Here is a 15,218-nt window from a genome sequence, read left to right on the forward strand (position 1 = left end):
TAGGTGGTTTCATCCCTTAAAGGGGATATTACATCTAAGGTACATCCCTCTAATGGGGGTGGTAAGTGACAAATAAGTGGAATGGAATAGGGAATGAGAGGGTCAATCCTGGGCCACATAGTGGGGCATAGGGGTATCTATATAAGGGGAAGCCCACACCTGGGTATGTAATATGTAGGAGGGAGAAATCATGGTAAATGTGGTGCCCCGACCTTGATTTTTTCACCCTTATTTATATGTCTTTTGCCTTTTATGAATTTATTTAATTAACTGCTTGGGGCTCAAAGGACAAGAGCATGATATGTAAGATATAACAGTGATTAGCCCCTTTAGGTAGGACAACTCATTGCCCTCCAGGGGTTCGGGAAATCATGGGTTCCTGAATGATAAAGGAGGCTCATCTAGGGCATATGGAACCAAGGTGATGGCCATGGATTGGGGTAGAGCTCATGCATTGGATTTTTCCCACATGCTGATTATTTTGTTCCGAACATATTTTGCATTTTATGGTACAATTTCTTGTTAAATGTGGCCAATTATGCTTTTTATTTTTCTTTTAATTGCTTCAACCTTCGGGGCATCATTCTAGGGACCCATAATGGGAATGTGGACCCAAGTGGGAGAAATGATGAATGGGGTATAGTAGGTGGAAAGGGAGTAACATTTGTGGGTAAAGGAACAGGACCACGCACCCAAAGTGAGGGTTTCCCAAGTAGTACAACCCTAGAACCAAATAGTCAATAAAGGAGATCCCACGGGACTAAGATCCAGGTTTGAAAATCAAAAGAGATCAAGGGGACAATAACACAAACTAAGCCCACTCTTTCCACCAAATCCCCCCATCAATCCATACCCAGAAGTATCCATGATAAGTAAACCCAATACTCGATTACCAAATGACAAGGCATACCTTTAAATTTGGGAGGCCCACCTTCAAACATACGATCAATACAAGTGGGTGAGGGGCCACATGGCTAGCTTAGGTGGCAGAGAAATGGCACAATGAGATAGTAGGAGGCATCAAGGGGCTACTGGCTGTCGACTGAGGCTCATCATGGAGAGAAATTTCTCCTGGGGATATCACCCACAAAGTGGTGGGTAACATCTCTGGGACGTGTTCTCTTGAATAAGTGGGTGAGGCTTCTTGAACGGGAGGTCACAAGAACTCCAACAATCTCTTGGTCACCGTAGACCTACTATCTTCACATGTCAAAGATCAAAGCCACGAGGCAACATGTTTTTCATAATGTCTGATGATCACCCATGCTTAATGTTAGCTCATAAACCAATATAATATGTAATATAATCTATCATGATAAACATCATATGCAATTATTTCTAATGCAAAAATCATCATGCAATGCATCCTACCTAACATGCATATGACGAAGTTATTATTAAGTGTAATCATAAAGCCAGTGCAACCAACATATCATCAAGCCAGTATAAATATGTCGTCCTATATGATTACTCATGCAACAAATCCCAAGGCGAATGCAAATCCAAACACATGGAGGATGTTGTGGTAGGAGGTGGGAAAATATGATGCCTACACATGGATTATTATGCAAGAAGAGGTACAAAAATGATGTAATCTAGTCCATGAGATATTCTCTTGTAACCAAAATATAGACATGTCAACAACCAAGCTCAATTTTTTTATGGATGGCAACCTCAAGCATATCATTTCAACCATCGTTGTTATTATTTACGTCATGGCTTACGACCTTCATTAGGTTATGATTAGTGGGAAAGGGAGGCCGATGAGATGGAGAAACACAAGTAGGTTTCACATGATGATTAAACTAGAGAAGGGGGACTATGGAATTATCAAAACCCTGAGGATGCGTCCAAGGAGAAAAAGTGTAATCAATGAATGGCTTCTTCTTTAAACAATACTCGGGAGGGGAAAAGGGCTCACAGTCACTTGAGATTATATGACCAAGGGTGAGGGAATCACTTGATGAAGACTCAAGATGATGACTAATAGGAAAAAGGGAGAACGAAATATTGTATTCAACGGGTTGTGCTTTTCCAAAATCATAATCTAAAGGCTCAAGTGATTTGAACATAGAATCATACTCAAGAGAAGTGGGAGCCCTATCAATGTCCTTAGTACCAAAGATTAGGTCTCTTCTAAAAGGAAAATTGATCACTTCCAACTGCTCCTCTTTATGCAAAGGAAAATGAATATTCTCCTTCCCAAGGGTATCAATGGGTATGTCATCATAAGTAGTGCCTGAGGGGAAAGGAAGATCAATCTCATCCTCATCCTCCTTGTCGGTGTCGTAAATAGGAGCACAACAAATTCAAGACCAACAATTTCCCATTTTTCCTTTTCAATGTGGAAATAATCTTCAATGTAATATTCCAATGGGCTAATGGGATCGTCTCTCTAAAGTTTTTCAAAAGAGGTTTCATGAGGAGTAATATCCTTGAGAAAGGTAAGGTTGGTCTCAATTTCTCTTTCCATAAATTCACCCTTCCCAGCACATGTGTTCTCAAAATCATCATTTTCATTATGTGGACCCAAGGAGGACTCATCTTCTTGCTCATTACCTAGATTCTTAATGTCTTGACGATGCTCGATGTAGGATTCATCTTGGATGTTTAATGCAGGGTGTACTTGAAAATGTCTAAGAAAGTCATCAACGAACTCTTCAATATATGAGATGCTACTAGGTTCATGATCATGTAGCCATGAGTTATGAACACTAAGAGATCCCATTAATAATAACATAAGTACATCCTAGTGGACAACCTTCTCTTTTGAAGCATGTGCATTAAATATTTCCATGTGGTCAATTGGGGAGAATGGATCACCATCAAACACGACCATGCCACATAGCATCCTTCCTGCAACATGATTAGGATTTCCAAGGATGCTAGCAAAGTCCAAAGCGGGAAATTTATGAAATAATGATAGCCTATTTGAGGTATACATGAAACATATGCAAGAGTTTCTAGGGAGAAATTAAATATGCCTAGAAAATGCTTGCTTCACCCTACAAGCATCAACCTTAAATCTCAAGAACTAGGGCTTCGTTCTTCCAATGGAGTCACCAATAATGACATGTCGATATGTCATGCAAGGAAAAAACACACATCTCATGTCCCCAGCAACGACGCCAAAAATGTTACCACTCAAACCAGCAGGGGACCTAAAATGGGTTCTTAACAAGGCAACTTCTAGGTTAAGGGCAATGCTGGAGGCTTAGCCCATTGTCACCACAGTTAAGTCTCCTTGCTCTTTACGGAATTTCACCAATGGGAGGAGTCTCGGTAGTGTAGGGATCACTTGTAAAGTATATGCCAATGGATAGGTGGAAGCTGACCCTGGCAGCCCTTTCCCAAGGATGGAGTGAAGAATGGAACTCGCTTGCTCTTTAAGCAAGGGACTTGGTCCTCTAGGGGTAAAGGGGGAGGATTGGAGGGTTGAGGGAGAAAGAATAGGATTATAGATGAGGTTCTCAATCCCTATAATCCTTGGGGAAACTTGGATTCCCAAATGGTCCTTGACAAATAATCTTTATTGAGAAGTGGGACTACACGAGGCCAAGTGGGACCACATGGTGCCAAGTGGACCCAGTCCAGGTTCGGGGATGGAACGTAGCAACCAATGATGTTCCTATCTTGGACAAGGTGAAAGGAAAGGACCAAAAATGAATATTTACTTCAAAAGGTTGAATTAATCCTATTGAGGTCTATCCTTGGGGATGCCTAGGCAAACTTTGATCCTAGAGCTAGGGATTGGGATTCCCAAAGATTCCACCATTAGAATTTCCTCAAATTTTAGGAAAGGGAGGGACCCACCAGCACATTAGCCTGTAGGAGATCAAAATTTTTCCTAGGGGAGAATTCCGAGGAAACTGATGCCTAGGTGACCTAATGGGGCTAGACCTAGTGAAAAAGGGGAAAAGGGTAAAAAGAGGGTTAAAATGATCGCCCTTTTTGAGGGATCAATGCCTAATTCACTTGGGGATATGGATTCAAGGATGATGATGAGTAAGAACTTGGTTTCTTGATCAAGGAAGCCTGGAAAGTCAACTTCATCCAATGTTGAGAGAAAGAAAATAAAAGTGACCTTCAAGCATTTATACTTCAAAGAAAATGATGCAAGATTATTGAGACAAATAATCTCTAGGACATTTCATTCATATAATATTGGCCCATACATTAAATTAGCTAAAACATGCTTAATTCCACATTTCAATTATGAAACAACTAGCCATAAATTTAGTCATATACAACAACAAGAATAAAAACGTCAAAATTTAATTACAATGTTATAGAATATATCCAACTAGAATTTTGTTTGCAAGACAAAGCTCCAAGACAAGAAAAATAGCCCAAATCCATACGTCAAAATTCATCCATCTCCAAAAAATATCATCCAAAGAAAAAATGTGAAGTTCTCTGTGATTAGAAAGATCCCAAGTCAAGTCATGATCCAAATGAATGTATCTAACATCAATATATAGCCTCCTAAGGAGTTCAAATTAGCCTATGGGACTACATTAGCCCCTAATGATAAAATAATGTGCAAATAAAACCCCTATTGGTGACAAGCCCACCAAACTAGCTCACAAGTGTAAAAATAAGCCTCACAAGGGGCCAAATAATAATATGTACATGTCATGGGGCCATCCAAAGGCCTAATAATGTCCTATAGTGCCATACTGAGGAATAAATTCGTCGGAATATGATGGACAAGTGGGTGCCCCCTAGTTCTCCAAGTAGTAGACCTGTGGTGCTCCTAATGGGTCTGAGGGTACAGAAATGACCCCATGGGTCTCCATACGAGTCGAAGATGCCTGTAGATCCTCAGCAAGGGTCTGGGTGGTGGAATGAATGCTACCATGACATCGTACAAGTCCTGGGACACATGCCAAGAGTGTGGGGCTCATGTGGGGGCATGCTGGGCATAATGTACCAAGCATATCACCATCATCCCAAAAGTGGATCACTAGTAGTCTTTGAGCATCGATGAAGATCTGCGGAGTGTTGTTTGCTATTGTGGAGTCCAATGGATCTCTATGCAAACCCTATATGTGCCAAAGTAGACCTTTCGGGGTTAAGATCCCGTATAGGGAGACCAAACCCAAATGGAAACCACCTGTAATCCTGCATAAGATCCAATGTGTTCCCTAGGTTTCTAGTACAACCAGTCATTAAAATAATCAAGTAAAAGAACTTACAAATAATGGATAACAACCTGGGTACTTCATAATGGCATGCCCTTCTTTAATGGGCTTTGGCATGTGCTAGTGTCTCTAGGCTCCAAAGGGGGTTAGACAAGTACCTTATTAGGTGGTTTCTGCCCTTAAAGTGGATAGTATGTCCAATGTACACCCCTCTAAAGGGAGTGGCAAGTGACAAATAAGTGGAATGGAATAGGGAATGAGAGGGGAAATCATGGGCCACATAGTGGGGCATAGGGGTAACTAGATAAGGGCAAGCCCACACCTGGGTATGTAATATGTATGAGGGAAAAATCGTGGTACATGAGGTGCCCCGACCTTGATTTTTTCACCCTTCTTTATATGTCTTTTGCATTTTATGAATTTCTTTAATTAACTACTTTGGGCTCAAAGGACAAGAGCGTGATATGTAAGATATAGCAGTGATTGCCCCATTTTAGGTAGGGTGGTTCATTACCCTCCAGGGGTTGGGACAATCATGGGTTTCTGAATGATAAAGGAGGCTCATCTAGGGCCTATGGAACTAGGGTGATGGCCATGGATTGGGTTAGAGCTCATGCAGTGGTTTTTTCCCACGTGTTAATTATTTTTTCTCAACCATCTTTTGCTTTTTGTGGTACAATTTCCTGTTAAATGTGGCCAATTATGCTTTTTCTTTTTTCTTTTAATTGCTTCAACCTCCAGGGCATCATTGTAGGCCTGACCCAATGTGGGGGCAAGGGGATAGGGAGGCTAGCCCTATGTCAACCCATAATGGGAATGTGGACCCAAGTGGGGATAAATGATGAATGGCGTACAATGAGTGGAAAGGGAGTAGCATGTGAAAGTAAAGGAGCGGGACCACACACCCAAAGTCAGGGTTTCCGAAGTAGTACCACCCTAGAACCAAATGGTCAATAAAGGAAATCCCAAGGGACTAAGATCCAAGATTAACAACCAAAAGAGGTCAAGTGGACAAGAACACAAACTAAGCACACTCTCTTCGCCAACTCCCCCAATCAATCCATACCAAGAAGTATCCATGATAAGTAAACCAAATACTTGATTACTAAATGACAAGACATACCTTTAGATTTGGGAGGCCCACCTTCAAACATACGATCAATACAGGTGGGTGAGGGACCACATGGATGGCTCAGGTGGCAGAGAAATGGCACAACGAGCTAGTAGGAGGCATCAAGGGGTTGTCAGTTGCCGACTGAGGCTCATCATGGAGAAAAAATTTTCTTGGGGATATCACCCACAAAGTGGTGAGTAACACTAGATAGGCATGCACACCCCTTGTCATGTGATGATTTGCATAACTTGTCTAGTTTATTGTAGTAACTTCTATTAGGGAGTTCATTAAAACTTAGAGGTGTGGGCCATGTGTTGGATAGATACTCTATGGGTAGACCATATTTATTGGTTGTAGACTCTATTATAGAGTTATTTAACACTTGGAGTGGACCATATCGATTGTGGACTCGAGAAGGTGAAGATTTACATTTAAGGGATTTCTTTAAGAAGCTAAATAAACCATGTAAATGAAGGGAATTCCTAGTAAACTAATGGATTTAGTGGTTAGGTACCCATTGCATTCTAGTGGATGGTTGTTCCTTTATATGGATGTCGACAATTTGGTGATGTCTGCATGATCGAGGTACAAAATGAGAGTACTAGGATGGACTAGATATAGACTTTGTTATTGAGGAGGTTCTTCAAGTCATAGTGAGGCATTTTTTGTAGAGAAGAAAGCCTTGAAGACCTCAATGGATGAAGATTAAGACTAGTACCTAAGGGGGATTGTTGGAGTATGTAACTTCTACTCGGCTTATATGTGATCATATTTGGTTGTTTATATTATTGGTCATTATTAGGTAAATTTCACCTCTACAAGGATTATGTTTCTAGTTTCTAGGAGGTGGTTAGCTCTAGTTAGTTTGAGATTATTCCCCAACTAGTTAGCTTCCTAGATTGGTGTGTGGTTGAGATATTCGCTCAACTAGTAGATTGTGTGATTAAAGATAGTTTACATATCTTGAGAAAAAGCTTGGTGTACTTATATATCATTACAATTGATTAATATAGAGTGCTCAACCATATTTTTTGGTGTGTGATAAGTGTCTTCTCTTCGATTCTAAGATTACATTATATGTAGTTTCTCTTGGTGTAAAGAGATGACGGTTCGCGTGTACATATTTTGGACCCAAATTCATATGTGAATTTTCTTTAATGTGGTATGTGGAAATCATTGAAGTTTCATTTCCATTAATTTTTACAACACTTTCCCCTATCAAGGATTGAACTTATGGTATGAGGAGGTGGTGACTGACATGTATAGATTTTGGATCCAAGTTCATTCCCACATTCTCCTTAAACTATATACCATTGACCAAGTTCCATTTGCACAAGCCCTTGTAATAAATTAGCATAACCTGGATATAGATATCACAAATAAAAACCCCGAAATTCTCTATGTGGATAATATTGACCAAGTTTCATTCCCATGGGACTTTTTATCCCCTTGAGTTAAGCCCAACCATGTTCCATTCCCATAAACCTTTATGACAACTGAGAGTTAGTCACATATGCATATTTTAAACCCAAACTCACCCCACTTCCTCCTTAATGTGGATATTATTGATCAGGGCTCATTCCAATGGGATTTCATGGCACTTTAAGGTAGTCACTGGGCCACACAAAGGCATGGGTTGAAATTATTGCGAGAGGAGATGATGACTTGCATGTACCTATTACAAATTAAGCCTTGTGTCAAGTGCTTCATAATGTAAATACTATTAACCAAGTTTCACTTTCAAAAGCCTCTAAATTTTATTCATGATAGATATCATTAGTTATGTTTCATTCTTACAAGTTCTTATAACTAAAACTAAAGATACATAGATGAAATAGTTGAACTTATAACATCAAAAAATTATGACCTTTATAATGAAAAATACTTAAATGTAAAAATTGAACTTATAATATTCAAATATTACAATTGTGTAAATTATGTTGGCAACATAAAAGATTACATTTTTACGCCCAAAAGATATAAATGTAAGGACTAAACTTATAATATGCAATATAAACACATTATTATATTTTTAAAATTTTATTATTATTTTTTTAAACTTATTGATTAAATTATATAAAACTTATTACAATTATCTCAAATTTAAAATTTAAAATATTCTTAATATAATCCTACTATAAAATCTATAACTTGCATAGGGAAGGATAAAGAGGAACAAATACATTCAAATATATTTGATGGGACCATTAAACTTAATGTCTATAAGATAATTTACAATATATTACATTAGTTAGGACAAATATATCTTATAGGACCATCAAACTTCAGTCACAATTTTTAATAATAAGTGAGAATTCAAATCTCACTTAAATATGTGGCTAGATGATGTACAAAGTGTCATTAATGGAGAAATATGATTGATTGATGTACAAAGTGTTATTAGTAGATAATATTTCAATATAGATTATTAAAATGTGAATTAATAATTAAATGATATAATACAATAATAGATTGTTTAAGATTTATGGTGATTTTTGTTTTTTTTAAGTGTTAAAACTAATAAGATAATGATAACTAATTATACGTGTCCAAAACACTAAAGGCGGATCATAAATATCTACGTAATACACCACACCTCCTATGTCCTTCCCTTACAATTTGTCTGGAGTAAGAACAAAGTGAGTAAAGACAAGGAGATGAGAAGGAAGAAGCTAGTGATGCTGCGGGACCCTAGTGAAAGAAAAAGGCCAGAGAAGATGACACTAAGGAATAACCAAAAAAAAGGAGCAAAAGGTAATGACTTAATCACAAGATTTTCCTACCAATTTTTTAAGCATATTGACATTGAAAAGCTCTTCCGTAATTTTTTTAACTTAATAATTCTTCAAATTCTCTACCGACTAACAAAACATAATCTCATGAAATAGATAAATGAGGGATGGGTTCTTTGTACACTTTGCAAAAAAATATTTGCTTAGTCCTTATTATCTTCCTTTTGATATCAAATCCAACGTTGGAAATTTATTCTATAACACCAGCTACTTATAATTTTTCCAGATCTTAAAAGATATTTAAAATTCCCCAAGTTTTTTATACATCGCTATATATCTTCCATTTTTTCTCCTTTAATTGAAACTTTATATTCCAAACTTAATTGTATATACTCTGCACACAAAATTCCTAAATCACACTAGCTCATCCTGTAATTCCTCAATCCTAACATGGCTGGCCCTTCATGCCACAACGTAACCTTCCCCACCGAACCTCATTGCCTACCAGGCCAGAAAAGTTACAGAACATTTTGTTAACAGTGTTTAAAAATCATCCCCGTGGAAACAAATAATTTAAATCTACCACTGTCACCACGTTTTAATGTTTTAAACTATGAAGTTATTATATATTGCCATATATGTTGGATGATGCACATCACTCTTAACACTTCGCTGGCAGATTTAGATATTTTCCACTTTTTTCACTTCAGCTTTTTATAGCTTCCGAGTAACAAGAAAAGAGTAATACAACATCTGTGAATTCTTACATACTATACAGGAAGACTTCTATGTATTCTTGTCTTTTACAAGGCCTTCTATGGAGCCAGCGGCAGTTATGAGTGTTAAAAGAAGAGATACGAAGCTGAATATTTGGAAAATGTTCCACTTCAGTGTCCATCTTGGGAGTTTAGTCTGTGCAATGTGCATTTCAACAGGAAAGTAGACTACCAATGGCCAGAAGGTCAGACCACCCAAAATTCCCAGCACATCATTGAATAATGGAAATAAGATGGCAATGCCAGTGGTTGACATCACAAATGCAGTTCTCCAGCACAGCCTCACCAGATTGACTCTGCACGACCTCCATAAGGGAATGCTTATGGGAATTCCTTCCTTGATGAATTTACTGTCAGGCCAAGTATGAGAAAACCATCCTTCAATGCAAGCGAATATTGGTTGACAATACACCTGCAAGGGTGTCATGAAATTATTTGCAATGAAGTTTCTATCGGTAGCAGAGATATTATAGCTGACATCCAGCAGAACTGGAAAAAAGGGTGAGAAAAATCTTACTTGGTATGCTGCAACTAGATGAACCACAATGCATGCATTGGCGAAGTCAATAAGCCAGTAGGGCTCATAGAATCCAAATCCTGTCAATAGGTTTCCTGGGGCTTTTTCCCCAAAAGCTGCATAACCCAGAAAAGCACATAGCATATAGAAGGTAGTTGTTATGCTCAGTGAGAACACATTTGCTTTCTTCATAGTTACGTTCTCTGGGGGTGTTGACTTGAGAGTATCCTGCAGAGTTGTAAATTACAGGAAGGCTCATAGTTATCCATGGAGTTTCAGGTTGTCCAAAGGATTCAAATATACAAATGAACAAAAACACTGAGCTATACCTGAATTTCAAGGACAAGGGAAGTATATGGAAATGCAAATGCAATGTCACCAAGACCTTGAAGCATCCTCCAAACTTTTTGGGTTTCAGGAAGAGATTTGCTCGCGCTGATTCCACCTAGATTTCCTTTAAGCTCTCCATTTTCTGTCATTTCAAAGAGCTTTGAACCCATAAGTTTCAACATGCCAGAGAACACATACACTACCTAAATGATATTTGCATTTTCGATATAGTAAGTGAATAAAGTCATGACCATGGTAACTTAGAGATTGAAATTCCTTATCCTGGCCATATATGCTGTAAGAGGCCAACTGGGGCAATAATTGAAGCCCTGAAAGTAATAGAAGAGACGAAGATAAAACAATACCAATAACTTTAGCCATGCCAAGACCAAATCCTACTGTCGCGTAGGTAAAGGACATGGTTGCTGCAAGTATTGAAAGGCCCCATAGTTTATGAAAGCTTGGTATTTGACACAACATAACTTGTGTAACTCCAAAGAGGATCATATAGATGAGATCTGGAAAATGACATGCTGCTGAGGCATGTCCAGTCTTGTGGTAACAATTTGATCGCCTGATTGCTCTGCAATGTTACATAATTCAATCAATCAGGACTGTAAACACTGATAGCTTTACAACCTTCCAACACAAGTAACTGGAAAGCCTAATTTTAAAAATGGGCAGAAGACCTCTACAAAATTACTGTTTAGGAAAGTCGTTGCAAAGCGGGGGATTGAGCAATGAAAGTAAATTAGAGAAAGTGGTTTGTTTAGATCAAAGGTTATTATGGTTTCAAAGCTCTTTCAATGGAAAGTGACCTGATGCTGGTTGAAGTAGTGATTGTGTAAGCGACACAAATTCCATAGAAGCTGGTATACTGAATTAGTCAACATATCCATGCTCTTTTTGCACCTGAAAAGCAAGACACATAATTATTATGTTCAGGGTAGGGACTCTGGAAAAAATGTTCAGGGTAAGGTAGGAGTAGGGAGGTGCATTTACAGTTTACATAAATGTGTTTTATATGTAAAATTGAGAAAAAAAATATCTGAAAATGAGAATATAAATTAAAATTAAAATGATAAAATAAATCAAGATACCTTATCATCTCATTTTCTATCTATTTGTATTTTTAATTTTTTTAATATATAAATTTTTAGTAAGTCCAGAGTTCAGTTGCATCTGTGTTAAGTATATTTAAACTCAAAAAATTTTTAATCAATCTGATAGATGCAGCACCCAAATTAGCCCGAACTGCATCCCTATAACAACTGTTTCTCTCAGGCCCAGTAACTGGATCTGGGAACCTGGAACAATCTGAGATCAAGAAAGTGGAATACAACGTGACAAGAGCAAAGACAACCATGGCCACAGGCCCTGCAATCCATCCCAATTGGGCGACAGCCCATGCCAAGGATAACACTCCTGCCCCTATGAGGCTTGTGATGATATGAGCCACTGCTGTCCAATATGTGCCTGTTCATTCCAATCTCATCCACAACTTCAAAACTCAGTCATGGAAAAAACTGAGACATCCTTATCAAAAAAAACCATCGAAGAGAAGTATAATGAAATGGACAAATACCATACCTGTTCGCAAGACATCTTTTGAGCCCTCAGATTCCATGGCAGACTCCGACTCCTTGTTGCAGGCTGTGTACGAGCTCGGTAGATGAAAACAGATTGACAAATTTTAATTGGATCCGGAGGAAGTGAATACCACCTTTAAATTCGAATTTCAGATCGCGACAAAGAGCTAGAAAGTAATTAAATCACTTTGCATTGTAAGTAATTTCTGGACCACATGATACTCGTTGGGCAATGGGAATTCGCCAGCCAAATCTGGAAATTCTCTGCTTTGGGATTTGTGACTTTGGTTGTCAAACTTATCACTTCAGAGTCCAGAAAAGAAAAACGTAACTTTTGGAGAACTGTTCATGTTTATTCGTTCACATTTGGAAAAATATAAATTTATCATGGAAAAATGAACTTTTCGGAAAAAAAAATATATTTCACTTTCATTTAGGTTTAAACTTTGGAGAGTACTCTAAACATTCTAATTAGAATCTATATCTATATATTTGGGTTAAGATAAGCTGGATTTAAAATTTGAATGAAAATTTCAAAACGCGGAATCTATAGGAGGACAGAGAAAATATTTATATTTATCCTTTGATGTTTTGATAGGTTTTGATATGATGATGAGTGTGTATATAGTTTGAACCTAAATTCATTTGCGTGTTTTTTTCATTAAAAGTTTATTTCCATAACATTTATAAAATTTATTTTTATTTAGTATGAATAATAGAATTTATGGTATGGAGATAATAACTCATATGTAAATATTATAAATTAAAATGGAGGTGATAATTAATATGTTTATATTGTATGGGGATGTTGTGTGAGTGAGGACTTTGGTCTCCTGAAGTACCACTTCAAGTTTTTCTTAGGTAAATAATATAATTATATGTAATATAAGATTAATTTAAAAAAAAAATATGTATATATTATAAATTAAATTTTATTTTTACATTTTTTTTAAACTACATATTATTAATCAAATTCCATTTTCATAAATTTTTATAACACTTTAACATAACTCTCTCTTTCTCTCTATATAAAAAAAGACAAAAACTCTAAATATTCTATGTGAATAATATTGACCAAGTTTCATTTCCATGAAACTTTATAACAACTTGAAATGAATCTCATATATATATATATATATATAATACTACCTAAGCACCCACGGGGGATTTGAACTTGTGACCTATCGCAAGGAGTGCCTTAGCAGTGCACCCATTCACTGTCAATCCAAAGCCTCATGGGCAATCACATACATATATTGCAAACACAAACTTACAAGGATTTCTTCCTTAATGTTGATATCATTGATTGGGGTATGTGTTGAAATTATTGCAAAAGACGAATTGAATGTACATATTATAAATTAAATTTTGTATCAAGAACTTTTTAAGTTAAATATTATTGATCAAGTTTCACTTTTAAATGCCTTTAATTTTCATTCATGATAGATATTATTGATCAAATTCCATTTTCATAAATCTCCATAATACCTTAACTTAACATAACATATATATAGCCACAAACCTTAAATTTTCTATGTGAATAATATTGACCAAATTTCATTTCCATTTCCATGAAACTTAACCTTTATAACAACTTGAAATGAGTGGCATACATATATTGCAAACATAAACTTACCCCGACTTCCTCCTCAATTTTGATATCATTAATCGGGTACACTTGAAAGTATGTGTTGAAATTATTGCAAAAGATTAATTGGAGGTATATATTACAAATTAAATTTTGTATCAAGAATTTCTGAAGTTAAATATTATTGACCAAGTTTCACTTTTAAATGTCTTTAAATTTCATATATGATGGATATTATTAGTCGGATTTCATTCTTACCAATTCTTATAACTAAAAATAAAGATACATAGATATCAAAATTGAACTTATAACACCAAAAACTTATGATCTTTATAACTAAAAATATCTAAATATAAAAATCGAACTTATAACATTTATTGTGTAAATTAAATTAATAACATGAAAATTTATAATTTTTACACCTAAAAAAATATAAATGTAAAGATTGAATTTATAATATGCAATTTAAACTCATTCTTATATTTTTTTTAAATTTATTTTTTATTTTATTTAATAATCTATTATGTTGTTAAAAAAATTATTATTTAAATTATAAAAATAATTATCACAATTAACTTAAATTCAAAATTTAAGATATTTTTAACTTAATTTTATTTTAAAATTTATAACCTAAGGAATGCTAAAAAAATATAAAAGACAAATATATTGTATAAAACCAAAATATATTCTATGGGACCATTAAACTTAGCATCTATAAAAGAATTTACAATAGAGTACAGACAAATATATCCTATGGGACCATCAAATTTTGCAACCATATAACAATTTTCAATCATCCAAATTAAAATCTGATTCTTGCATATTTCAATATAAAATCCTATAATATCTAGTTTTTATTCAAAAATCTGATTGAATGATGCACAAAGTGTTATTAATGGAGAAATATCATTGAATGACGTACAAAGTGAAATTAATGGGATAGTATTTCAATATAAAATTATTAAAATATGAGTTAATAATTAAATGATGTGATATAGTAACAGGTTGTTGTTTAAAGTTTGTGGTGATTTTTCAATTTTTTTTTAAGTACTAAAATTTTATAAGATAATCATTACTTGCTAATATGTGTGATTGTGTGTTGATTTATTATCATGGCGGATTGTAATGGCAAACTTCCACTTTTACCAAATTTGTATTGAATTTTTTTTATAGATTCCATTGATGAGTTATCAAAATATAATAGAAGTCATTTCGGTTTGCCATTATGGAAACCAAACCAATGGAAAAAAATTAAGTTTTCCAAGAACCATATACAAGAGTTCAAAACTATCAAAAAGAGACGAGAGTTTGATCCTAAGACTCGCTCTAACTATCCTAGAATCTAAATTAGACAACTTTACATAAATCCCAGAGATTAAACCGAAAGAAAACCAACAAATCATGTTGAAGGAGATGAGTTAAAGGGGA

The 15,218-nt window shown here is 35.7% G+C and overlaps 1 protein-coding gene and 1 pseudogene across 2 annotated transcripts; both read right to left on the minus strand.

Annotated features, from left to right (window-relative positions):
- Window positions 1–9,621: 9,621 nt before the first annotated feature.
- LOC149170170 (amino acid permease 3-like) lies at window positions 9,622–11,196 on the minus strand. The gene is made up of 4 exons (XM_089427267.1): window positions 10,979–11,196; window positions 10,613–10,755; window positions 10,284–10,511; window positions 9,622–10,178 (listed from the first exon to the last, which is right to left on the minus strand). The coding sequence occupies exons 1-4, from the start codon at window positions 11,118–11,120 to the stop codon at window positions 9,777–9,779; spliced, it is 915 nt and encodes a 304-aa protein (XP_089283393.1). The 5' UTR covers window positions 11,121–11,196; the 3' UTR covers window positions 9,622–9,776.
- A 573-nt stretch (window positions 11,197–11,769) lies between these two features.
- Window positions 11,770–12,455, minus strand: LOC149170171 (putative amino acid permease 7 pseudogene; annotated as a pseudogene). Its single transcript, XR_016259213.1, has 2 exons — window positions 12,204–12,455; window positions 11,770–12,089 (listed from the first exon to the last, which is right to left on the minus strand). The product of XR_016259213.1 is annotated as a putative amino acid permease 7 pseudogene (transcript).
- Window positions 12,456–15,218: the final 2,763 nt, after the last annotated feature.

This window comes from Pinus tabuliformis, chromosome 4_2, assembly GCF_031772625.1.
Source record: "Pinus tabuliformis cultivar Carrire ecotype Pingquan chromosome 4_2, CPIR1, whole genome shotgun sequence".
NCBI lineage: Eukaryota > Viridiplantae > Streptophyta > Pinopsida > Pinales > Pinaceae > Pinus > Pinus tabuliformis.

Excerpts from the sequence above, each read along its gene's own strand:
- LOC149170170 (XM_089427267.1), bottom strand. The coding sequence starts at position 11,120 with ATGATCCTCTTTGGAGTTACACAAGTTATGTTGTGTCAAATACCAAGC. Across the intron at positions 10,756-10,978 it reads TGGCATGGCTAAAGTTATTG|AAAATGGAGAGCTTAAAGGA; the intron begins GTATTGTTTTAT and ends TTGAAATGACAG. Across the intron at positions 10,512-10,612 it reads CCCTTGTCCTTGAAATTCAG|GATACTCTCAAGTCAACACC; the intron begins GTATAGCTCAGT and ends ACAACTCTGCAG.